This window comes from Ascidiella aspersa, chromosome 1 (assembly GCF_963924565.1).
Source record: "Ascidiella aspersa chromosome 1, kaAscAspe10.2, whole genome shotgun sequence".
Taxonomy (NCBI): Eukaryota; Metazoa; Chordata; class Ascidiacea; order Phlebobranchia; family Ascidiidae; genus Ascidiella; species Ascidiella aspersa.
Genome location: NC_139447.1, coordinates 2,016,122 through 2,040,302, shown reverse-complemented (window position 1 = coordinate 2,040,302; position 24,181 = coordinate 2,016,122). Strand labels below are relative to the sequence as shown.

General features: G+C 35.5%; 2 protein-coding genes across 2 annotated transcripts in view; one reads left to right on the top strand and one right to left on the bottom strand.

Moving 5' to 3' along the window:
* Nucleotides 1–778: 778 nt before the first annotated feature.
* On the top strand, nt 779–2,237 carry LOC146166500 (putative mitochondrial import inner membrane translocase subunit Tim8 A-B). Its single transcript, XM_083390934.1, has 2 exons — nt 779–951; nt 1,878–2,237. The coding sequence occupies exons 1-2, from the start codon at nt 868–870 to the stop codon at nt 2,046–2,048; spliced, it is 255 nt and encodes an 84-aa protein (XP_083247060.1). The 5' UTR covers nt 779–867; the 3' UTR covers nt 2,049–2,237.
* LOC146166499 (dynein heavy chain domain-containing protein 1-like) overlaps nt 1,534–24,181 on the bottom strand; it is a 96,027-nt gene continuing 73,379 nt past the window's right edge. Inside the window, 25 exon segments of the mRNA XM_083386466.1 lie at nt 1,534–2,613; nt 3,292–3,485; nt 4,070–4,231; nt 4,942–5,163; nt 5,707–5,862; nt 6,934–7,146; nt 7,613–7,757; nt 8,222–8,757; nt 9,067–9,319; nt 10,610–10,679; nt 11,299–11,493; nt 11,783–11,996; nt 12,610–12,789; nt 13,292–13,498; nt 14,332–14,463; nt 14,950–15,146; nt 15,420–15,684; nt 16,248–16,403; nt 17,727–17,875; nt 18,726–18,969; nt 20,209–20,358; nt 20,920–21,111; nt 21,502–21,616; nt 22,574–22,746; nt 23,483–23,576. Of these exon segments, the coding sequence (XP_083242592.1) occupies nt 2,439–2,613; nt 3,292–3,485; nt 4,070–4,231; nt 4,942–5,163; nt 5,707–5,862; nt 6,934–7,146; nt 7,613–7,757; nt 8,222–8,757; nt 9,067–9,319; nt 10,610–10,679; nt 11,299–11,493; nt 11,783–11,996; nt 12,610–12,789; nt 13,292–13,498; nt 14,332–14,463; nt 14,950–15,146; nt 15,420–15,684; nt 16,248–16,403; nt 17,727–17,875; nt 18,726–18,969; nt 20,209–20,358; nt 20,920–21,111; nt 21,502–21,616; nt 22,574–22,746; nt 23,483–23,576 (4,789 nt within the window). The 3' untranslated portion in view covers nt 1,534–2,438.

The window sequence follows — 24,181 nt, the reverse complement described above, 5'->3', positions numbered from 1 at the left end:
ATTCTGTATTGCATACACAGTGTAAACGTATTCCGCACAAGCGTTTTACATATTTCGGCTGCAGATTTTGGGGTGCAGTTTTAAAAGGTTGAAAAAATCTCGCTGGTGCACTTGCCATACTTTCCACAGCGGCATACCTGTATATGTTAATATGTACTTTTTTTAAAAAATGGAGATGTAAATACCAAGCGTATTTACAGCACTTAAGATTAAAGAAGCTGATGCTTCTAAAACACTATGACAAAAATCATAATAAAAAGAATAAATAAAAATCATAATAAAAAATTACAAATAAAAATTACTAGACAAAATAAGAAAACTCTTAAAATTGCTAATCTACGCAACACTGCAAAAAACGTTCACTCCAAGCGTTGGCGACTGAATGCCAGTTAATTAGCCGTTAACAAGCTTTCTAAGACGCCAAACAATAGAGTTAAGTGTCAAACTTGTTCAAAATAAAAACGGCCGAAGTTTTATAAACAACCACCAATTAGTAATCAGTCAAGCAAAACCAAGATTTAAACCTGGTGATGCGTTACTTGTAACCATAGACACCTTATAAAAATAGTAAGTCATCAATTTTAAAAAGATTGATTTTTTACATTAAAACCAAAAAATTACTTTAAGCACTTTTTATAAGTAAATGATGAGCATTTTTATTTCGTTTCATTGCTTCCAAAACCTAATTACTAATAAATCAAATAATTGTGTTTTATAGCTAAGTACTCAGTAGGTCTGGATTGCAGAACCATGTGAGTGATTTGTAAATCTTGTGCAATTTCTAAACTGAATTTGTTTGTTTTTATGATAAAATTATAGATAAATTAAATCAATATATAGAAGTTTGTTTGTGTCCATTTGCTCAAGATGGAAGAAATTGCCCAACAGCTTAAGAACAACCCGGAATTGGCAAATATGCTAATGGAGGAACAGAAAAAATTGGAAGCCCAAGTATGCTGTGTTTTTTACCACTTTGAATTTCATTTGGAGACCAATATTAATGCTAAACTAAATTTTTCGTGAATATGGCCACTCCCAATACAGCAAACCTCTAACGTGTTGTATTCTACCTTATCAATGACAACAATAATATTTATGTAATTGCATAACTTTATAATATTCATGAATGTCTGGTACAGTTACACAAGAGATCCAACTCAGTCTGCATTGTGCACACCAGAGATTTTTCTTAAAGCTATTTGTGTGCACATTTGAATTAATAATTTCCAAACCTAAATTCCAGAAAAAAGGCAAAGTTGTTCTAAACTTTAGGTGTGTTTATTGAAACCATAATTACACACCTGCACACCTCGAAATTAAAAAAGTTGGCGCTGCAAGATCACAGTGAAAGACTTGGACGCTGGTCTAGAATCCTCCCACAGCATTGAAACAATTTTTAAAACAATGCAGAATATTTTGGATAGGGTGTCGATTAGTGTTTTGGTGTGGATTGGTCAAGTATTATTATTAATGATATTGCTTAACCTACCCCAACCCAACAAAACCCGCACCCTAACCCAACAAAACCCGCACCCTAACCCAAATAATATGCAGTGTGGCAAGGATGTTGAACCAGCGCCAGGAATTTTAACTTGTTTAAAAAGATCTAAAGCAACTTTATTTAAAAACAGAACATATCTATAATCTATTTCAACAAACATTCTTATCAGACCCTGAAAAGCCATATAACGCATAACAAAATATAGTTTAAAAAATACAGTATTTATACCTTAGCAACATTGTTATATAGTTCTTTTTTGTTACAGATGTAACTGGGACTACATGTATTCAGTTTAACCCAAAAACTTTTATTATTAAATTTATTCCTATCGTAAGATTTGCAGGAATTTTTATGTAGTACTTTTTGTGATTTTTAGATGCAGCTGAAGTCAATTGTGAACAAACTAACGAGCGAATGTTGGGACAAGTGCGTGGACAAAGTTGGAACAAGCCTCGGACGGCAAGAAACCTGTTTGTCGAACTGCTCGGAAAGATTTTTGGACGTTGACCAATTTATAAGACAAAGAATGTCCGGGCAGAAAAAATGAAACTTCGTGTAGAAAAATGTTATCTTTTTGAAATGTTAGCAATTACGGCCGAGCTATGCAGGTTGCATTCTATGGTGGTTATTGCTGTACAATTGTCATTACCACGAATAATTATTGTCAGTTTAGGTAAATTTTCACTTTGTGACAATTTTTCTAAAGTGCTTGTTTCTATTAAACTATTTTATTTCACATCTTGAATTTGTTTAAGGTTACACAAAACAGTTTACAGGCACAGTGATGGATATAGAACATATAGGACACAAAAGGAGGTAAAAACATGAACATAGCTAAAATATATAGAGACCTTTAGAAAGCTATAGACAGGCAAGCGCACACTTTAGGAACAAACATACACAGTTTACATTTTTGGCAAACAATTGAGCAAAACAACTAATTATCCTCCAGTTTTGACAGAAGTGAAGTTCCTTTTGCAAACCACTGCAGCGGAGGGTGGGAAGTTGCAATAGGAACATGGGTAATCACACTTTCATTGCTGAACATGTTTGGGTTTTTTTCGTCACAGATCCACACCGGGCAATTGTAGATATCACCAGTGGAAGGTAGTCTGGGTTTAAATAGTTGTTTTAAATTAAAAACTGTTGTGATTTTTTTTTTGCTTGAAAACCTTGTTGTTTGTATGGGTTAGTAGACTCTCGCTTAAGCCTCTTTATTCAAATTTTGTTTTACTAACCAAAAAAAAATGGAAAAGATACCGATCAGACACAAATTTTAAAAGGGTGCATTGTTATGATTAGGGCGAATATTTTTTTGACTTGTCAAAAAAAGTCAAAATTTTGTCAAAATTTACACGTTCTAAGTCGAAATCGAATAAAATTGCACATAAATCGCTTAAAAAATTAAAAAAAAAGTCAGCTTTTTGAAATTGGTCGTTCGGTTATTTTGAAATTTATCTTACATTTTATCAAAAAAAAAATTAGTTTTGATATAAGTTCAAAGTCATTTTAACCGTATTATATCTTTTTAGAGCAATATACGTTATAAAAAACGTGTTAATAATGACGTCTAGGTTATTTAAATCAATGTATTTCTAACAGGTCAAGATTTTGTCAAAATGAATTATTTTCAGGTCAAAATTTCCTATTTTTTGGTCAAAAAATATTCGCCCTAGTTATGATTAATTCTAACTAGATTAACTCTATTCATATAATACTAGCAACCTTTGTTACAACAAGTAAAATTCCAATATGTATTTAAAGCAGTGTAGCATAAATTGCAAGCCAACCTTTTGTATTGCGAAACTTTCTCCGCTTTTAAGCAGAGCAGTGGCATATTCTTGCTCTCATGGGATGTGGTTTGTTGTAAGGTCGATGACCTTCGCTCGTAAATGGCTTTGTGGATGTGAAGCCCATCGATGTAGATGCTTTGGAAAGGTATCAAGGGGATTTCTTGTTGGCCTACGTCAGAGTCCGTCACAAACTGAAATGAAAAAGTACATAATTATTTTACAAAGTTCTTCTATTAAATTTTGAAGTTAGTGTAGCGGTGACAGAGTTTGATCTTCGAGTCACCATATTTGAAAGGTGTTATAAAACATAGATGACTGTATGATAAACACCAAGTCATTGTGTAGGTAGCGTTTTGTTAACATTTCAAATATATCTTAATAAGTAACTGGATGTTGCAGTTAGAGGTAGTATGAATATAAACCCATACAGAAGAAGGTAGCATTTTGTCACCCTTTCGAATCAATCTTAATATAATGGTGGCAGGCGTTGGAAGTAATGGAGAAAAAAATGCCAAATGCCGTACAGAAGTAGGTAGCATTTTGTGAACGTTTCGAATTATTCTTTGTTAATTTTAAAAGATGTTCAACCTTCTGCTATTATATTTCAAAGTTTATAATATAAAGTTATGCATTTCCGTTTAAACCACATATTAAATAGGTACCCTGACCTTGAACCGAATTAAGGTTTTGATGGACCTTGGGATAAATTATAAAAATGGCTGACGGTTGAAGTTAGACTTGTACCCTGACCTGTTGTGTAAACATGCCAGCTAACCTGCTTTTTGAACTGGTACTTGTGGGGGTCATGGTGCTTTGATTTGGCAACTGTGCACAACACACTTTGTAGGAAGAGGTCAGGCCGGAGGAAAACTGATAAGTTGTAGCTCACGAGCGTCTGAGTGGACGACGAAGTTTTGGAAATAGTTGAATGCACGCTCTGAATAAAAAAAAAATCGTTTGCATTTCAAAAATGGTAATTGACACATGTGGAATAAAAAGTAAACAAACAAGACTTTAATTAGAAAAAAAATCTAACACTTGACTTTTCTGCTTTTTTTCACAGATTTAAGAATTTTAATAAAAAGTTAAACTGAATGTTCAACAGATATTTATTTTTCTTCATTTAACTATAAATGCGCCTTTAAATTTGGAAATAACATTTTATATCCCGCCCGCGATCGTCAGGCAGCAGCCTAATTCAGCCCGTTATGAAAAAGTTTTGCGTCCCTTCTATAACAGAAACTGCTCTAACTTTTTCAAACCTATTTGCTAGTTTAGGACTCTTGGTCTTACTTAAACAATGTGCCGCTTTTATAAATCTAGTGGTAAAACATTAGCTAGCATTTAAACCAAATAATTTCATTTCGTATAAATAAGAGTAAACTGGAATTTTAAATTTCTAAATGCAAACCGTTTGTTTAAACAAATATTACAATTCTGGTGTGACATTATTCAAGAGGAAAAAAATATTATAAAACAGCCTTTTAAAAATAAGTTACATCTATTTTTGTACAAACTTATCTATTTTTTCACTAAGAAACGAAAAATTATTGCTTATCAAGACTAAAATGTAAATCTTGTTTAGAAAAATATTATATTTCTGTTGTAATTTCAAAAAAAAAAAAAAAATAAAAATGCATTTTTCACCTCATTTGATCTTTTAGTTTTGACAACATTAGCCTGTGAAGACATAGTAGCGATTTCCATGTATTTGTGAAGAAGGTTGACCCTTTTATCAAGGCAGCTTACAAACTGAAGTAAACTGTGTCCCCGGTGATATTTAAAAATTTCACGGTTGCACTGCCACCAAGTGTTGGGAAGTTGGTCTTTTGCAAAGCTGTCGATAAGGACTTCGTGCGTGGTGGTTATCTGGTGGTACAATTATTCGTTTTTATAATTTTTAATAACATGATAATATTGGTTGTAAACACAATTGTAAGTTTGAAAAACAAACTTCCTTCTAAAAGATGACAAAAATATTTATTTAAGAATTAACCACAAAAATGACGATAAAATGTCACCCATTGTAATATCAACCAACATAAATGTATTTTCTAGGAAAATACCGACATTATTTTCTTTCAAACCAGAGCTTCCAAACTGGGGTGTCACGTGACAAGTTTACAAGTCGGCCTATTAATTTCACCAACAAGTGTTACACCTGTATAAAAGCAGCTTTCGAGTTTTAAAATGCAAATGTCAAAACTAGTACAAAGAGCAAGTCAAATCTTAGTGTTACATTGCTTTAACAAATGCATTGCAAAGCAGACAACAACAAAAAGGTTGATTTATTTTCATAACTAAACATAGAACGGACGAAAAGTTTTAACCAACTAAAAAAGGCAAAGACCAAAATGCTAGAGAAGCCCCGAGGTTAATCTATTCTGCCACGAGCAAGTTTTGAAGAAATACCTCTTCATCGCCCTTTACTGCAGCAAGGCACATCGAAAGATCGTTCTGTAATACTGCTATCGCGGTTCTAAGTTTTTGTACTTCCGAGGAGTAGAATTCCATCATAGTCGGCGAAAGTATATACTTGTTGTACTGCGGAGTTGTGGTTTCCATAACCTTAAGATAAATGTGAACAATGCTGAACATGGAAATGAATTAAATACATCTGACAACTAGCTGGAACGTTTTTTATCACAGACCACCTAAAAATGTTTAGTTCAAGTGGACCACAGTCATTAGTCAGCATGAAATTTCTCCGATATAATGTTATAAAACAAGTAGACTTAAGAAACCTGCTGTTTTAGTCGAACGTATGCCCAATATGATATTCAATTAGAGCCAAACATATTAAAGAGAAGGTGAAAGCATTTTATTTAGGCCTTTGTGAAAGACCTAAAAGTAGTTCACTTACACCTAAGGGTTTCACATATACCCAAGTTTAAGAATGTCTGATCTCAATATAAAAGAGAATAAAATCTATAATTAAATACGAGGAATAAAAACAAACTATCTCAGAAATAGTTTTGTATTTATTTTAAGAAAAGTTATCAATTTGTACACATTAGCGCGATTTTTTTTTAGGTATGCCTGCGGGGCGTAGGTTGCCAACCCCTGTTTTAGACTTTAGGTCTTACAATAGCATCGAATTTGGGTTTTCTGTCGCTGACTTAAATCCTCAAACGCTCACAAAGATTAGCATTTGGGAATCTCGTTCTATGCTTGATTTTTTACAAAATTCATTAACACTGACAATTGGTATTCACATGAAAACACTGTAGAAAGTTTGTTTTTTTAAGACTACATTAGAAGATCCGCACAAAACGCTGAAAAGATCCGGAACCGGATCGCGATCCGCCATTTGAACATGACCGACCTAGCCCATCTGAAGCTGCTTTTCGACCATCGATTACGGCTGACGTATTATTAGTACACTGAAAGTTATCGCAACTCAACGAATCTGTCGATCAGTGATGTAAGCAAGGCAGGCTAGTTGTTTTTACAGCCATTGAGCCTGGGTAGCTTAGTTGGTAGAGCGACGGTCGCAGTATGGCCGGAGGTCGTGTGTCGAATCTCACTTCAGGCTAATTGTTCGTTCTAGCCTGCCTTACTTGCATCATTGATCGACAGATTCGGTGAGCTCGCGATGGCTTACGGCCCTACGATGTATCAATTGGCTAGTGATGTTACCTGATTAAGAAGGCTTTCGATTGTTCGTTTAATATGAAGAGTCTCTGTTGATTTCACCAGCAACGAATTCAGTCCTGAGTTAGGGAGTTTACCCACTGCAGTGGCCAATGATTGACAGGCACCGGTAAGAATTGTTGAATATTTCTTGCTCCATGCATTAATGGGGTTAATTTCAGACGACATCGGTAATCCTAATTTCGCCAATTCCGGTTTCTAGTAAAAAGAAAAAGAAATTTTGTTGTAGTTATAAATGTGAAAGAAATTGGTAAAAACGTGCTAACACTTTTGTAAAATGTAGACTTAATTTTGATAAATCACCCAAAAATAATAATAATTTAACATCGATCTTTTTGATTTGTGGATTGTATTATTTACATTTGTATAACTGATAAATTTGCGTTTACCATAAGACCTAAAACTATATTTCCCTGAAAAGAACTTGTTGAATAGCTGTTTAATGATTAAACAAAAAAATAATAACTTAATGACTGGCACCATACTTTAAATATTATTACCAAAATTACCCCACAAAACTATTAAATTTGCCAATGTTGAAACTAAGTGCCTAAGTAACTAACCATTACTATTTTTAAATCCAATTGTACCTAAGATAGTGGTCTACATACAATGACAGCTCTACATATTTTTATGAATAAAAAAGCCAAAAAATATATCGAACCTGCAAAAGCATGTCGAAAGATGGTTTTGATTTTTGACAGTAATGCAAAACAAGCTTTATATCATCAATGAGTCCTTGGCTGATCGCATTTTCATGAGGAACCTGAATGCATTGCGTCGACAACTCTCTTGTAATCTCCATGTCTCTGTTCAAAAAAACATAAAAAACATTGTGTTAAATCTTAGGTGTGATTGGAAATCCCTGGTAGTTATTTCTAAGTTATTTTTTTTTCGTTTCCTATTTTTTGACAAAACAGGCAATAGTTTGAGTGATTTATGTCATTTGTTTGTGATACCATGAATGTTTAGGCTCTCAAAATCACCTTCATGATAAACAAAAAAATATTGACAAAAATATTCTAAAACCTATAAATACACTGTAAATATCAGAAAACAATTTTTAGCAAGGGCTTTTGACCATCCATGAACTTAAAGAAATTATTTTTTTATGGCATTATTAGGTTTTCGTCAAAATAAATCAGTTTATGTTTGCGCTTTAATTCTAACATTTGTTGCACAATAGCGGGGTGCACAGCTTTTAAACTTCAATCGTCTTTTTATTATTTTTACTTTAGTAGTCTTTTTTATACAAAAATATCTGTATTTATACCTTATTTCGGGAACTTGTTGTGCCATAGCACTGGAGCACAGGGCCTTAGCCACATCCACATTTTCCACCATCATTAGAGATTGGAGCGCATTGACCAATTCCGCATCAGTCAGAGGGTAAGGTTTGACGAAAGCTGAGGTCTTAAAGTGCAAGCGTTCGAGCAAAGTGCTGTGGAGCATTGAAAGCTGGATAAGCAGGTTGCCTTTACCATGGTTAAAACCATCGCTTTTGCAATTAATGGCCGCCCTCACGTTATATGGAACGTGGAGGTCTGTGTGTGTAATAACAGGGTGCTTGCTTGCCACACTCAGGTGTAATAAAGAAGGCGCAATGTTGGCGAGCAGCTTGTGCGTTGATTGGACAAGATCTTTATGAGAAACCGGGGTTTCAACGGTGAATACGTTTTCGCTGCGCAGAATTTGAAGAGGGATGTCAGCGGCAAGGCTTGGTTTATTCCTGGTGACAATCCAAAGTCGGAAAAGCGGGTGAACTGCCGCCTCGTGTTCAACAGTGTCGATGCTTTCCACATTGACCGACTTAAAAAAACATATGTTAAATATTTTTTAACAGCAGACTAATATTTGTTGTAATCAGGATTGCATATTTTGGAAACAGGTTCTAAATAAACGCAACGAACACCAAGCAAAAAAACTTTGCAAAAGTTAAGATAAATTATTAAATTTTATAGAAAATTGCTGATGAAAACACTTCATTTTAACCCAAGGAATTTGTTTAAAAGACCTAAGTAAAGTCAAGTCATTTGGCACAAAAGATTTAAGTCAAGCCAGTTCCTTCTAAAGCAGTGACTTCAAACGACTTAAGTTCACTTAACACTGGTGTTTCACCTTCTTTTCAGTGCTTGTTGAAATCGACCTCAAATTTGTCACCACTTTGGCCAGAATCGAAAGTTTGACCTTGGAATTCGGCCGAGCCGCCGCCTCTACTGCCACCTGGCGTTCGTTTGCCATGTACGTCAGCAGCGCCACGAACTTGTGAGGCCACCTGGTGGCCAGTTCGCAGTTGCTTAGCAACAGCCAGTGTCCGTTAAGCATGCATTGCTCCATCGTTTCACCGAGGTCGTCGGGAAATTCGGCCGATCTGGACAAAATGGTAAAAGTGAGATTGATTTCTAAGGCTTTTCTGCATTGGAGGTTTCAAGAAAACTGTTGTTGGTTAGGAGCATCATGGTTGGAGGTTGTAGTAAGACGTAGTAAAAATATCAAAGCCCATTCAGAAGTAGGAAGCATTTTAAACCTTTCGAATAACTCTCAAGATAATTGTAGTAATAGGATTACAAAGCTCCCTAGCGCATGAAAACGAGCTTTGCATGAAAGTATATCTCTCCCAGCTACTTTATATTAACAACGACTGTTTGAAATAGCTCTAGTTCTTAATGATGTGAAAATCTACTTTAAACAACCTTAGCTTCCATTCATTGTTTCTAAAGCTTTCAAGAATTTCCAGCTACCTGATTAAAGTGCTTTTATAAGAAATATCACCAAGATGTTTAACAAGTTCAAAATGCTTCCTTCCTCGTATGGGCTTTGATATTCTTACAACATAATTGTTTAGCTTGATTAGGAACTTTAAAGCCAAACAGGTTAAATCGACATCATCTTGATAAAGACGTTTCGATACGAGCTTGTTCCAATCATCAGTTAATGTCATCTTAAGTTCCACATTAACTAATGATAATATAAGTTCATATCGAAACGCAAATAGCAGGATAATGTCGATCTACTCGACCTTTTTGAAGTGAAATTTATTATTAAGGTACATCACAGACCCGATAGTAGTGTACCCAAGCATATTGTTGTTTATATTTTGAAATATTAAACCTATATTCCTACAATAAATCTCCATTTGTTACACGTTTTAGTTATTTGCTAAAAGTCTCATTGAAAAGCATTAAAACTGCCAATAGACTACAATTGTTTAATATAGAACTACAGCAGGGGTTCTTCCTGATGTAGTTCTATACCTTTTTTCCTCGCGGGCCCCTAAAATATTTTTTTGCCTTGCACAGAAGGCAAAAATTCAAATATGACGCCATCAATTGAAGTCACAGTACAAATAAACCTCATAATCTGCTGATTTCGGTACAAAAATGTGACAGTGAAATGGAGTCTAAATACATTCAGTGCAAAACCGCTTTATTTTTAAATAAACTGTTTTGTTTGATAAATTGATTACTTCCCAAATATACACTAATATTTCAATCGGGCCTTCATGAACCCCCTAAAACTAATTCACGGACCCCCAGGGGCCCATGGACCCCAGTTTAAGAACCCCTGAACTACCTGATTAGACCAAAGTATATTTTATTTGGAAATAAATATGTTACAGTAAGCATAAATAATATTCCAGAAAAGCAACTTAAAAACATACCTTTCAATGCAAACTATGCGTTTAGCTTTGGCTTTTTCCAGAATGTGGATGGCTGGTAAATAAGTTGAATCTTAAAATTAAAAAAAAATTATCAATACAACAAACATTAATTTTTAGCCAACAATTAGGTTACATTCTTGCTAATTATATATTTTTGAAATACACCTTATGATTGTTAAATATGTCCCCTTTTTACCCCCAAAATTCACAGCTAGATGCATAATTATCCAATATGTGTTGTTGCGAAGGTTTTTGAACGTTATCTAAATATTTGCGCCCCTGCTACATTTACCATAGCCACATAATATTGAAAAAGACCACAGGTTTGAGAGGGTATTCAGGACATTCCCCCCAAACAAACCATGCACCCCAAGAAAAAAACAGGATTCTACTTAAACTGGGTAAGATTCCACAGTGGCTTAATTAACTACTCCAATAAAATCAAGTTTTACCTTGTGGGTTTTCAGAAAGGACAAAACAGCAAGGTACGCAGAGCTTTGCCTCTATTTATTTCAATATTATTAAGTTGTCAACTAATATTAATTACATAATAGAGTCATTAGGCAATAAAATTTAATTTCATAAGCTTATTGGATACAACCAGTCGTGTATAAAATACGACGCTTAGCGTATATAAAACTAGACCACAGGCTTGAGAGGGGTATTCGCTTACTGCTATGTTATTTTACCTTGTGGGTTTTCAGGAAGGACGAAGCAGCAAGGTACGCAAGGTTTTGCCTTTTTCACGACTTCGTCAAAGTCGATTACATTGCTGCGAGCGGCCACTCCCCCCAGAACACTCGCGTTCATGTCTTGGATCGTTTGAGAGAAAACCTCGGGGCGGAGAATTTTCCACAGCAGAGCTTTTTGTCCAAGTGTTAAAGCTGGAAAAGGAAGCTTTTTAGTGCACGTATAGTTTTATAATATTTAACTTACCAAAAAGGATGCCAAAATATTTAACATTTTCATTCCGACTCAGATAATCTTTTGGTCATGTACCTTAATTTAACAAAGCGTTTTAACACATAATTGCACCTGGCGTAGTATTACTTTGTTTAAACAAAGCAATAAGTTCGAATAAAAACTAAAGGACAACAATGTCCCCTTCAACAGTTTACCCATAAAAACAGTATACAAAAAAACAAGTGTCATTTAGTCTTGTCCACTACTTACAGTGCAGTTTGTTGCACGGAACCTTGGCCAGTAGCACAGGTGGTGAATGCAGGTATTCACGCCATCTTCGTTGGTTTACCGACAACGTCCAAGCAAAATGCTGGAAAGCCTCGCGATGACGGTGAGTCAGCAAAAGAGCTTGCTGCCAAATATGGTCATCCATCCAAACTGGCTTGTGGAGATTAGCAATGTCGGCCGGGAGTTGCTGTAATGGCTGCACGTAAACATGAAGCAAAATAAAAAATGAAACATTTTTATAATTATTGTATAGAGTAAATATAAATTGTTTAAATGTTAAACATCAAGAATGTTTTTTTTTTCTAAGTAGCCTATTACATAAAACTAATTAATTAAAGGAGTCATTGAGAAATATCCATTCATCTTGTATACTTATTTCATTGAAACAGTGATGTTCAAAAATACGACCAGGATTAATAACAGTAAAACTTTTGGTTTTTAAAAAAGTGCAATAAATTAAAATAACATGAAATAAACAGACAACGCTAGGTTAAAATCGCTCTTTTAAGCAAAGTTATAAAGCAACGATGGCTGCATGTCATTTAAAAAAAAAGTAAAAAAAAGGTTTACATAAAAATAGTTATACTATATAGCTTAATAATGAATTTAAAAACCAAGAAGGTCAAGTAAATGAAATCATCCTAATTAAGACGTTTACGAAACATGTATCACCATCAGAAGACATTACAAATACGTGCATAAATAAATATTATATATATGTACTCAATATAAAATATTTATATATAATACATACTCACAATAGGTCAATTTAACTTCATCGAAAACACAAATCAAATGTAAACGTTTACCTCTGTGTTGGAGCATTCTACGAACTCTTTCATTTCTTCCTCGGTCATTTTGCCAGTGGTGACCATCTGACTGAGACTGACCAGTGCTGTAAGTAAGGTCACATCTTGGGAGAACATTCGCTGCTCGGCAAAATCGAGGAGACTTTCAGTCAAGCCTTGCTTCAACTCCACAACGCGGGACTATAACATAAATACGGAGAATTAAAGATTAAAATAGATAACATACCAGATTACCAGTGTTGTAAACAAGGCATTTTGAAATGATTTGTCCCAGAAAAAACAGCCCTAAGTGATTTGCAAAATAAATTAAGTCCAAATTAAATATTCAACTAACGAGCCAGCTCAAGTTATCAGTCAAGTCATTATAAGAGCAAGTCAAATCAAGTCATTAATATAAAATTCCACACAGAACGTAGGTAACATTTTAAACGTTTAGAATAAACCTCAAGATAATGGGTGGAAGTTGTAGTTAGACGTAGAATAAATATAAAAGCCCATACAGAAGTAGAAAGCATTTTTAACTCTTAAATCTTAAGATAATTATGGCTGGAGTAGGACTTAAAATGTTGTAGTAGGACGTAGAATGACTATCAAAACCCAAAACGAACAAAGATTTGTTTGAAACGTTCAAAATTCTACTTAACTTCTGTATGGGCTTTGATTTAATTTAAGCACATATTACCTTAATCAGCGCGCCACTGCTGCCCCCAGTGGACGAGTTTCCCGCGTTCGCCTTGCCCCTCACGTGCGACCTCAAGCGTGCGCGGTAGAGCGCGACGAACTGCAATGACGTCATCTTGTAGAGTAGCGGCCGCACGGTGGCGATAGAGCGGAATGCTTCATAGAGACGGAGACCGTGGCTCGCCACAAACGACAAGTCAAACTTTTTCTAAATCCAAAAGAAACTTTGTATTTATACTTTATGAAATAAAGTGACAGGTATTTAATTACATTTGATCTTTTTAATATATGCTAACTTTATGTAGTTTTATGTAAATTTAAACGTTATGTAACTTTAGTAAACGAAAATAAACTTTTGTTTTGAAATAAAGTGACGGGAATTTGCTGGCATCTAATGAAAAACTTTTTTAATTTTTTTTAAATATGCCAAACAAATATAAATGACAAAAAGAAAATGTCACAGTTTTACACAAAATGTAACTTATATTACCAAAACGTGATCTTATAATAATTTAATTTCAAATTTAGAACAGTTGAAACTTTTGCTGAAACAAGAGGAAATTTTGTTTTTTACTTGAGAAAAAAAAATGACAAGCATTAGCTGGAATTTAATAAAAACATTTTTTTAATATGCCAAATCCACACAATTAAGGCAATTGGGAATCTCACACGGTGAAATTCATCACCGATTAACGTATAAGTATTGTCCAGAAGAGAAAATGTTTGAAAAATAAGGGAATTTAAAACAATATAAACTCAAAGAAACCTGTCGTATTGTTAAAACAACGGCAAAAACAATAAATTTTCGTCAATAAATTTTCGTCAAAAAATCACACGTTGTTTCATCTATATATCTTTATTTCCAGATAGTCATATTTTATTTTTCTGGCTACAAGTATTCCATATAGCAGTAATGGCCTCAGAGCTAAACATACGCGATTATTTTTTCAAGTTAAGAGCAATTATGGCAACAGGTTGGGAACCCCCCGAACCAGGAAAGCCACCACCTGTCGCATTGTGATCGTATCTCGGTATTCTTACCTGCATAAGGTTGTTTTCCATCAGCGTTGTTTCCTTTAAGCTCGAAATCGTCGTTTCTGTGTCTTTCTTGTAAGTTTGAATCGCTTGTAACATCCCAGTGTCGGCAAGGATGGGCCCCTCAACATTGGCAACCTTAACAAAGTGCAATCTTGGTTGATAGTGGAACTTTTGACAATTGTATTTAACTGTCTAAGAGATTTTTATATGGTGAGGCCTTATAACAAAATTTAAAATTCACCATTTTTTTTATTTTTTTAAAGTGTACCGATAAGAAAACCAAAAAAACATGTGTGCTCAACACAAATGGCAGACTTTAGCGAGCTTAGAAAAATCACTAGTTATTCTGAAAATACCTTTACAAAAAAAGTTTAGAAAATATTAAAAATTTTGAAAAAAAATTAAAACCACATTAAGTATACCGACATATTTAGCTTAACGCAAACTACAAACTTCATGCAGCTTCGCAAACTTACAAAGTTATCTTGAAGTTACCTTAAAAAAAAAAATTAAAAAAAATTAAAAAAATTAAAGTTTAGAAAAAAGCGAAATGCATACTTTTAAGTATACCGACAATAATTTCACACAAACGACGGATTTTAGCGAGCTTCACAAACTTACCCTGGAGAGCAAATTATCCTGCAACTGTTCCATCATCTCATCTAAATGGAAGATGTCAGCTTCCATGAGTCTTCTCTGCGCCTCAAACTCCGACCTCTCCTGTGCGAGAACAAAATGCTCCAGTTGTTCCAGGAGTCCATCCTCGTTGAGCGAGAGATCACTGGAGGCAAACTTGTGAATTGGAAGCGAATGAAGACCTTTTGAAATATATGAGGGATTTAAGAATTATTTGGTCAAGTTGGTGACACTATACATCAAGGAGTTCGTCAGGTTAATTTTTACTGAGAAGTTACGGAGATTATATCTAATTTTTACTGAGACTAATGTTTGGTGTGAATCATTTTTAAAAAATGCTGAAATATTCATGCAAGGAATAAAAAGTCCACTCCTATTTAAATCCGCTCCTTTTTAAATTATTCAATTAAACCCACAAACTAAACAACCAAAAAAATTTAACAAAAAATTGAAACCTGGCGATTTTGTTGCAAACTCGAGCGGCGTCAAACTAGTTGACAGGTAGAGCCGGAAGTCGGGATGCTTCTGTTGTTTAGCGGCGAGCTTCCTGGACACACAGAGATGCGGAACATCGGCTTGTTCCACTTGTGTAATGAGAAGACAAGATCCGTGCAGCATTGCGCTCGCTAGGTGGCGGTCGAGGTCTGGGTCGATCGCTTTGCAAACCCAGAGTCGGTCAAGCGGAAAGCTTGGAGGTGGAAGTTCTTCTTCAACTGATTGCTACAATCGAATGAGTTGTTTTATTAAATATTTTATTTCCATTGATATTTAAACTTTTACTGGCTGGAAACAATTCATTTGATTTATACACGTTTTTAATTTTCTTGAGGGGAATGAAAACTTGTTAAACAATTTTTTAACTTCGTTAACAATGTTTTTCAAGGGCGGAGTTTTTCACCGATTGCTAATATCAAATAAGTTGTTTTCATACAACTAAAGAATTCTTAGTTAAACTTTTAAAACTGATTAAAAGAAGTTGTTTTCTCGCGGAAAAACTTTGTCGGGGAATGATTTGGTGGAAAAAAACGCTCCAGTTTTCATTCTTTTTTCATACTTTTCAGTCAAAACAATAGTGTTCTTTAGTAAACAATTAGTTATTTCGTAATAAACAGTTACATTTTAAACATTACTTTCAAAAAACGGCCAAGTAATTTATTTAATTCTGGAAATTTATTTATTCAAAAAATTTTGCCTTAATTTAAAAAATAGTTTAAAAATCTGATACATTCGGTTTATTTTGTAAATAACAAACATACAACAGGAAAGCCCCAAGCCCTACTTACTGCCAGATCCTGCTGTGATTCCTGCTGCTCCACTTTTTCATCACTGACTTCTTCTTCTTCCTCAACTTCCGCGAACCTCACTCCTTTCGGGGACTTCCCCTGCTCCTTGGTGACCTCTGACCTCACGGTGCCAGTCGCGCTCACAGAGATCGTGACCTTCGGGGAATACCCATGTAGTTGTAGTCATTGGCCTAGCTATATGGTTGGTACCCAGGTGTTCGGCATGCTGATTTTTGACTGCTTCTTAGTCTCTAACATGGCCTTGACATGTGGAAGGTGTGCGCTTAGGCGAGTACGGAATTTCAATACCGTTGTATTTCCCAGTCTCGGTGAGTTTTTCTAGTGTTTTTTTAAAGACCATCTTAACGCTAGTGAACTCGGCAAGATAATATGCATTTCATTTTACTTAAATAATTTTAATTGTTTTGGGAAATTTTGGTTGGGTGAAAAACGCGTTATCTTCAGTGGCAATTTATGCTATAGCTTGGGAGATGGAACCGGTTTGTTTCGCTGGAGTCGGACTCGGGACTCGAGTAAGATTTTGCAAGACTACCCGAGTCCCGAGTCCGACATGCGCATGCGCAGTAGCAAGTTTTAAACCGATAAGGGCGCAAACTGTAAATTGTAAAGGTGAAATAAAGCTTTATTATCGGTTGATGCCAACAAGGAAGTAATACTTTATATAACGCTGAATTCTTGTAACTTATTTTTTATTTTAAGAGAAAAGATTATTCATGAGATCCATTTTTGTTGTTAAGCGGTAAAAATCACTTAGTATTGGCCTAAACTAGGGGCGGGCAAATTTTCCAGTCGGCGAAACAGATATGGTAAAACTAAGTAGCCTACTTGGGGGGCCGTATTCCTGAATCGTCCACCTATACGAGGAATAAATCGTATTTTGTTGCACTCCTAAAACACCGCAAGACTGTCATTATATAGCAAATATACTCATTTTTACCGAATTGAGTGACAAAGTATTTTGGCAAATAATCCTTTAAATTTGCGACGCTTCTTGTCAACTTTACGTTTCTTGGCATAATACTTATTGTAAATTCTAAACGAATTTGAACCCAAAACAAAGAATTTATAAACACACAAAAAAACAAAAAACTAAAGAAAAACTAACAGTCACTAATACTTGACGTAGTAAGCAAGTAGATTACGGTAGACTGTGGACGCGGGCTATATTCAATTTTTAAATTATACTGTCTGCTGGCCGTATGTTGCCAGGCCCTTGCCTGAACGAATTTCGCCTAAGGTCGACATTTATTAGGAAACGGATGTCGTTCTGAATTAAGCAAAAAATTAAAAAATCACTTCGAAAAAAAATAACAAAAAATAGTTTCAAATAAAATCTAAAAAATAGGTTTTTTAAAGGAACTCATCGTCAACAAAGAGATTAATATAATCATCACGAGGCCATTAACACAAATACAACCTTAGTCAAAGTTAACCAAGATAAGAACAATCAAGTGTTACCTCTGTTTCAGCTGCGCTCACAACTTCCGACCTCAGAGCAGCATCCGACAAAGATGATAAGGAAATCCCCTCCTCCTCCTCTCGGATGCTCTCACTCTTACTCCCCGAGGAGGAAGTGGGAGGACGGGAGCAATCCAGGCAAGGAGTGGCTGGAGAAAAAACAAGATAAGAAGATTAGTAATCAACAGAGGCAAAAGTGGAATTGAAACGCACATAAACGAAATGTGTACTCTGTGATCACGCCCTTCTGGAGTCACACTGGCCAAGGATTACGACAAACATATAGTAAATAAGATCTTCGGAGAGACTTACCGAAATCAGTCAGTCTGATCGGGATTATAGGTTCGGAAATGCAGAATTCTCTGTTTTAATCAAAGATACACACACGCACATATATGTACATTGTACAACTGTGATCTAGCCCTTCTAAAGCGGATTTTTGATCAACGGTTACGGCTTATGTAGCATTAGTACACCGGAAGGCATAGAAAGACTAAACGAATCTGTTGATCAATAATGCAAGCAAAGTCAGGCTAGAAAAACACCTAGCCTACAGTGAGTTTCGAACTCACGATCTCGGTCATACCGGGACCTTAGCTCTACAAATAGAGCTATACGGCCTCAGAGAGGAGCGAGTCGAGAAACAACTATAACACCGTTGCCTGTAGCATCTTGTAAATTAAAAAAAAGAATATTTATTTAAAAGCATTTTTTTTGCCTTTCCAATACTTTAGATTTCCACGAGCTTTGCTACAAAACATTTTTAAACCTACGACAGTTTGTCTAACCTTTCAAATTCTACATTAAATTCCATTTTTAATTTAAATAGGACTGAATCGGTTGACAAACAAAATCAAAACAAATACTTTTTTTCAAAAATTAATAAAACCAAAAATAACAATAATTTTTCAAAAAACTATTAAAATCAATTACACCACATTTAAAAAAATAATAAAACCAAAAATAGCTGTTTTTTGACCAATTTATCTTCAAACCAACCTGGCGCTATTGTTTCATCTTGCATTTCTTTCCTGACTTTGTCGCGAATGGCGTTGAGCCAAGTTTGGGCGCAATCATCGGGGTCAAAGATCAAACACCAGGCCAAGTCCTGGTAGAGGGAGAGGGCGTGGAGCCGGAGGGCGTCCAGGCGGGCCGAGCGGTCCCGGGAAAGCCCCCCGCGGTGCCAAAGACGCTGCTCGCTCGGGGTCGAGAGAATATCGAGCGGGTCAAAGTTGTCGCGGATCTGGAAAGTTTTTAAAGATTAGGGAAATGAGTAAACAACTTAAAGTTAAAGCACAATGGTTGGAGGTTGTAGTTAGACGTAATAATAATATCAAAGCCCATACAGAAGTAAGCAGCATCTTGGACGTTTCGAATAAATCTTTATTCATTTTCAACAACTTAAAGTTGTAGCGGAGATTTATGGTAAAGACAGTACTGGAGTACTTCGTTGAATTGTTTGAACGTTCTAGTAAAACGATATGCATGTCTAACGTCACACTGTACGTTGTATTTCAAAGTGGAAATAATATTAAAGCCATAAGTGGCATTATAATTTCAAACCTGTACATTATCGACGCTTTAATAGCTGGTTGTAACAGGTAGGATAGTACTTCTATACTAACTTTTTGCTATTTGCTTTATTTAAGCGTTCTAAAACACACAATAACATTGTCATCGTCACAATAACTGACAAACCAAATATAAATTGCATGGTAAAAATAGGCATTATTGAATGACAAGTATAATTTAACTTTTAAAAATACTACAGATTATAAAACGTAGGTAAAATGCTGGGTGTTTAAATATTCATATTTTTCTTAAAATAAATTGAACTTAAACATTAAAGTTAAATAAAATTAAAGTTATATCAAAGCTATTCCAAAACGGTGGCATTGTCGGTTACAATAAAGTAATGAATATAGAACGGTCATAATGGTCATTATACAATTTCGTAATTATTACGCCAAGTCTATATTTTGATCCGTCAGCTTTAAGTAAAGGTGAAACCCACCTACTGCACACTTTTTGTCGCGGCACAAAGTACTCTTTTTGAGCTATTGAAGGCCCACTACTTAAAACCACTACGAAAAAGTGGCGGGTTCAGGATATTTTATTTTAACGTGAAATATAACACGGCGCCTTGTTGCCCAAATCACTGACATATCATAATGTAAAACATACTATAAAATGAAGAATATACGCGCAAAGCGCGAAAAAAATTCCAATCACATACAGAAGTTGGCAAAATATATAGTTCGACAGGCTCCCAGGACCATATTTGGCACGTGGGCCTTTACAAGCTGAGCCAATTTAAAAATTCTATTCCACACCAACATTTAAATTAAGGTGCAAGAATGTACGGCTATCAGGCGGCCCACAACTACATTATAACACTAAGCTATTCACAAGTAACTCGCGGCCCACTAAAAATGGCTCTGCGGCCCACAGTTTGCCGACCACTGGCCTACTGCATATTTACCCTCAGAAACATCCGAGGTCCGACGCTTGAAGTTCCCGAATCTTCATCGATGTCTCCCCACAAAGAATCAGTGTCGGTTGTTGTCGTTTCGTCAACTTCACGAGCTCGCTCGAATGGATGCACTTTCAACTCACCCCCGTCAACGTAACCCTAGGGGAGTTTGGTCAAAAGGGTTTCCAGTGGTGTAAACAAGTCATTTATAAATGACTCAAGTCCAAGTACAATTTTTTGAAAAATAACTTAACTTCAAGTCAATTCTTTTGGAATAAATAAAAAGTCAAGTCATTGTTATAGCAAGTCAACTTCAAGTTAAGTCCTTATGATAAAAATTAAACGTTATCATTTTGAAAGCCGTAATAGAAATTAGAGTAAGGGATTTAAAAAAAATAGTCCGAATTTGCACGCAGGTAATACACAATATCAGACTTTGCCAAACTACAGCCCTCCAAGCAATTTAATATGGCACGCGCCTTTTTTAGACGTTCTAATCAAAAATTCTTGCCCAAGATAAACATAATGTTAGAATTAAATATTACAGAAATTCGTGCAGTATAACCACAATAATCTGGCGCCTAACTTCTTGAATGTAATCTTCCAGTCAAAATTACAAAAAAGACAAAAAACGGTCAAACGATTCACGACACAGAGTCAAAAACTACTTGCAAGTACATAGCCATTTAGGTTTAACAACATGTGTTTAAAACCACTCACATGTATACAGGCATCCTTCCACTGTTGTATGGCCAGTGTGCGTTGCTCCACATTCAAGCATCCCTGGTAAGCAATCGTAGCTGCCACCAACGCACTGTCTCCCATAGCTGAATCAAGCCGAGAAGACGCATCGCTACGCAGCGACCTCCAGTGGTCAACGTGCTCCTGCATGTTTTCCATCAGCTCTTCAGCCTGTGACGTCACAATGCTGGTTTGAAACTTTGTTGCGGTTTGAATTTATGGTTATTATAAGGACAGTTTAATGTACTTTTTGAACCCGAGAAAGCGAAATAACAAAACAACAATCAGTATAGAAAAAAGTACCAATAAAATAGAAAACAGAAAAACGTATTGTCAAACTTTTTTTACATGAATCTTCCAAACAAAACTAAAAATACCACTCGAAAGTCACAAAATCAGGGATTAAAGATAGATTATAAAACAAAACTGTAAGGTAGGCAATTATGCATGTACGGATTGTAAAAATATTTCTAAGTTATAAGCTGAATTTGTTATTTTGGCAATAAAAATAAAATTGGACCAAAAATTTTGGAGTTACCTAAAACAAGTTTTTTAGTTTACCTTTGATATTCTTGATTCTAGAGTTTTATGTTCTTTTTCAAGTTGCTTCACCATTTGACTCGCGTTCTTGTGAGATTGGATTTTTGCGTCGAGCTCTTTCTTAATCTGGTTGCATCTGGGATTATATAGCTGGGTTAGGCAACATCTAATGTCTATGAAACAGTTTGCAGATTGTTGGTTTATTTAGGATTCCAAAGGAGCTTAACAAAATAGAGTGAAGAATGACTTTCGGCTTTGGCTAAAAAAAATGCATTTTTCGACCAAATTCGTTGATTTTGTTGAGTCAAGTTAAATTTTTTAACATAATTAAAATGTTGGTTCTCACCGCTGGGTTCGAATTTCCTTAGTGCACATTTTACCTGTTAAAATTGTTCGACATTGTGTTTTAAAAAGAAATGAATTTACCTTTTTTATAAAAATAGCACTTTCACTCAAAACAAAATAAATAGTTTTCGTCATTTTGAAGGACACAGTTGCATTATGCACTTACCTAATCGTTCCGCACTAATACACCTATTCAAAGAATATTTTTCTAAATCAAATATACTTGGAAACATTCTTAAAGCATGATGCTACCTTTAATCTTTATAACTAGTTTTGAAAAAAAATCTTTTTAAACTTTCCGCAAAACAAAATCTTTCTAAATTGATCACTCGGAACGCTCTGGACGGTGGCATCTTGAGTTTCTTGTTTAAACTTAGGAATTTCCCGACCCATCTTTCACTTTACCCCAGTTGTTTAATAATTCCATTCTAGTCACGGAGCTTTATTTGGGTGATTTCACCATCGCCTGGCTTTTTACAAATCTATTTCCCCAACACCAAAGAAATGTTTAAACTCTTGAGGGTATTATCCTCTTAATTATTAGCCCTGATGAGGTCAGCTGGTATCTGCTGACGAAAGGGCGGTTTATAACTTTTTACACAAAATAAAAAAAATTCTATTAATTAGTTGTGAGGTTAGTCAAGAAACAACCTAAGCAAAGTTGCCTGCTGCATTCTGCGTTTAACCAATTGATACCAAACCTATAGTAGTTCACCCTACAACCAACAATAGTTCATCCTCAACGCACCTGACTCTCTTTGTTCCAAGAGTGATCTGAGCAGCTTCCAGTTTTTTCTCCACATTCTTCTGCGCATCCAGGATCGGCTGCAGGATCCTGGTCGTCTCTGCGTACTTGTAGATCGCGTGCATCCAACTGCACAGCGTGGCCGCCGCGCGACTGCCCTTTATGACGTGGCTGGGCTGTTGTGAAACAAAATGGATGGATTTGTGGCAGTTTTGCGGAATGCAGAACAATAGACCAAATGGGAATTAACAATGAGACGTAGTAAAAATGTCAAAGCCAATACACAAGTAGGTTACACTTTCCACGATTCGAATACATCTTTATTTATTTTTAATATGGTCAGAAGACACAGATTCTAAAAAATATATACAAGTAGAAAATGAATACAGAGATATTTGAAATGTTAAAAATGATACCTACTTCTTTATTAGCTATAGTCTTGGTACGTCTTACTACAACCCTCAGCCATTATTCTACAATAAGACCTCTATAAGCAACAATACCTAAAGCGGAATGCCTTTATTACCGTCGAATTAAAACCAACACGTTGTACTAAAAACATACACTGAGTAATATTTAGACGGAAAAAGGCCAAAATTCGTTGCAAAAGATATAAATGGCCTAAATAACATTTAAAGCCGTTAGGAGATGGTATGGGACGATTGAAGGCCGTCGTTCTGACAATAGCACAAGAGATTGATCACAGAAAAAGATTAGTTTAGAATCGTTTAGTAAATCTAATTAATTCTAATTTGAGAAAACGTAAATCATTTAATTCTAATCTAATTTCGGAAGAACTTATATGCTCTAACTTTAGTTTTATTCAAATTTTAAAGAGCTAAAATAAATCTAGTTGTCCAAGTCTGCTGTTAGCGGTAGTTGCGTCACGTGACTTGATTCCAACAAACTCACCAAGAACTCTGCCATCTGTACGTATCTCATCAAAGTGTAGTAGATGTTCTCCGGGATGTTGTCCTTGTCATAGTACTCAAGCTCCTGGAAAAAACTGCCAAAACAAAAAACACAATTAGAGATGTTTAAACTAGAATATGGGTTCCTTAGATTTGAATCCAAATGTGAATCCCTTATGATTGTACTTTAAACCAGGGCTGCGGAGTCGGCTAAAAATAACCCGAGTCCGACTCCGGCCAAAAAAATAAACCCGAATCCCGACTCCGGTCAAATATGAGATTTCGTCGAGTCCCGAGACCCGACTCTACAGCCTGTATTCCGCCAATTTACGTAACTAAAATAACATGGATATTCAGCAATCCACTTATAGGAGTGTCAGATAATTCATTCACTCACAATACACGGTTGGAATATATTCCACCATATGCTATTCCACATTTTCCATTTTCCAGTTGGCGGCCATATAAGTTTTAAAATTTGGTACTGCGCATGCGCATGTCGGACTCGGTACTCGGGATTTTTACGTGGTATTTCTCGAGTCACAAGCCCCGATTCCGACTCCGATTCCGCAGCCCTGCTTTGAACATCCCTAATTGCTAAGTTCAGGCTTAACTCAACTTCAAGATGGTTCAGAAACATGTAGGTTTGTGATTAACAGAATTTTTTCTCAACCTTTTTACGCGGCCGAAATACTTAGTG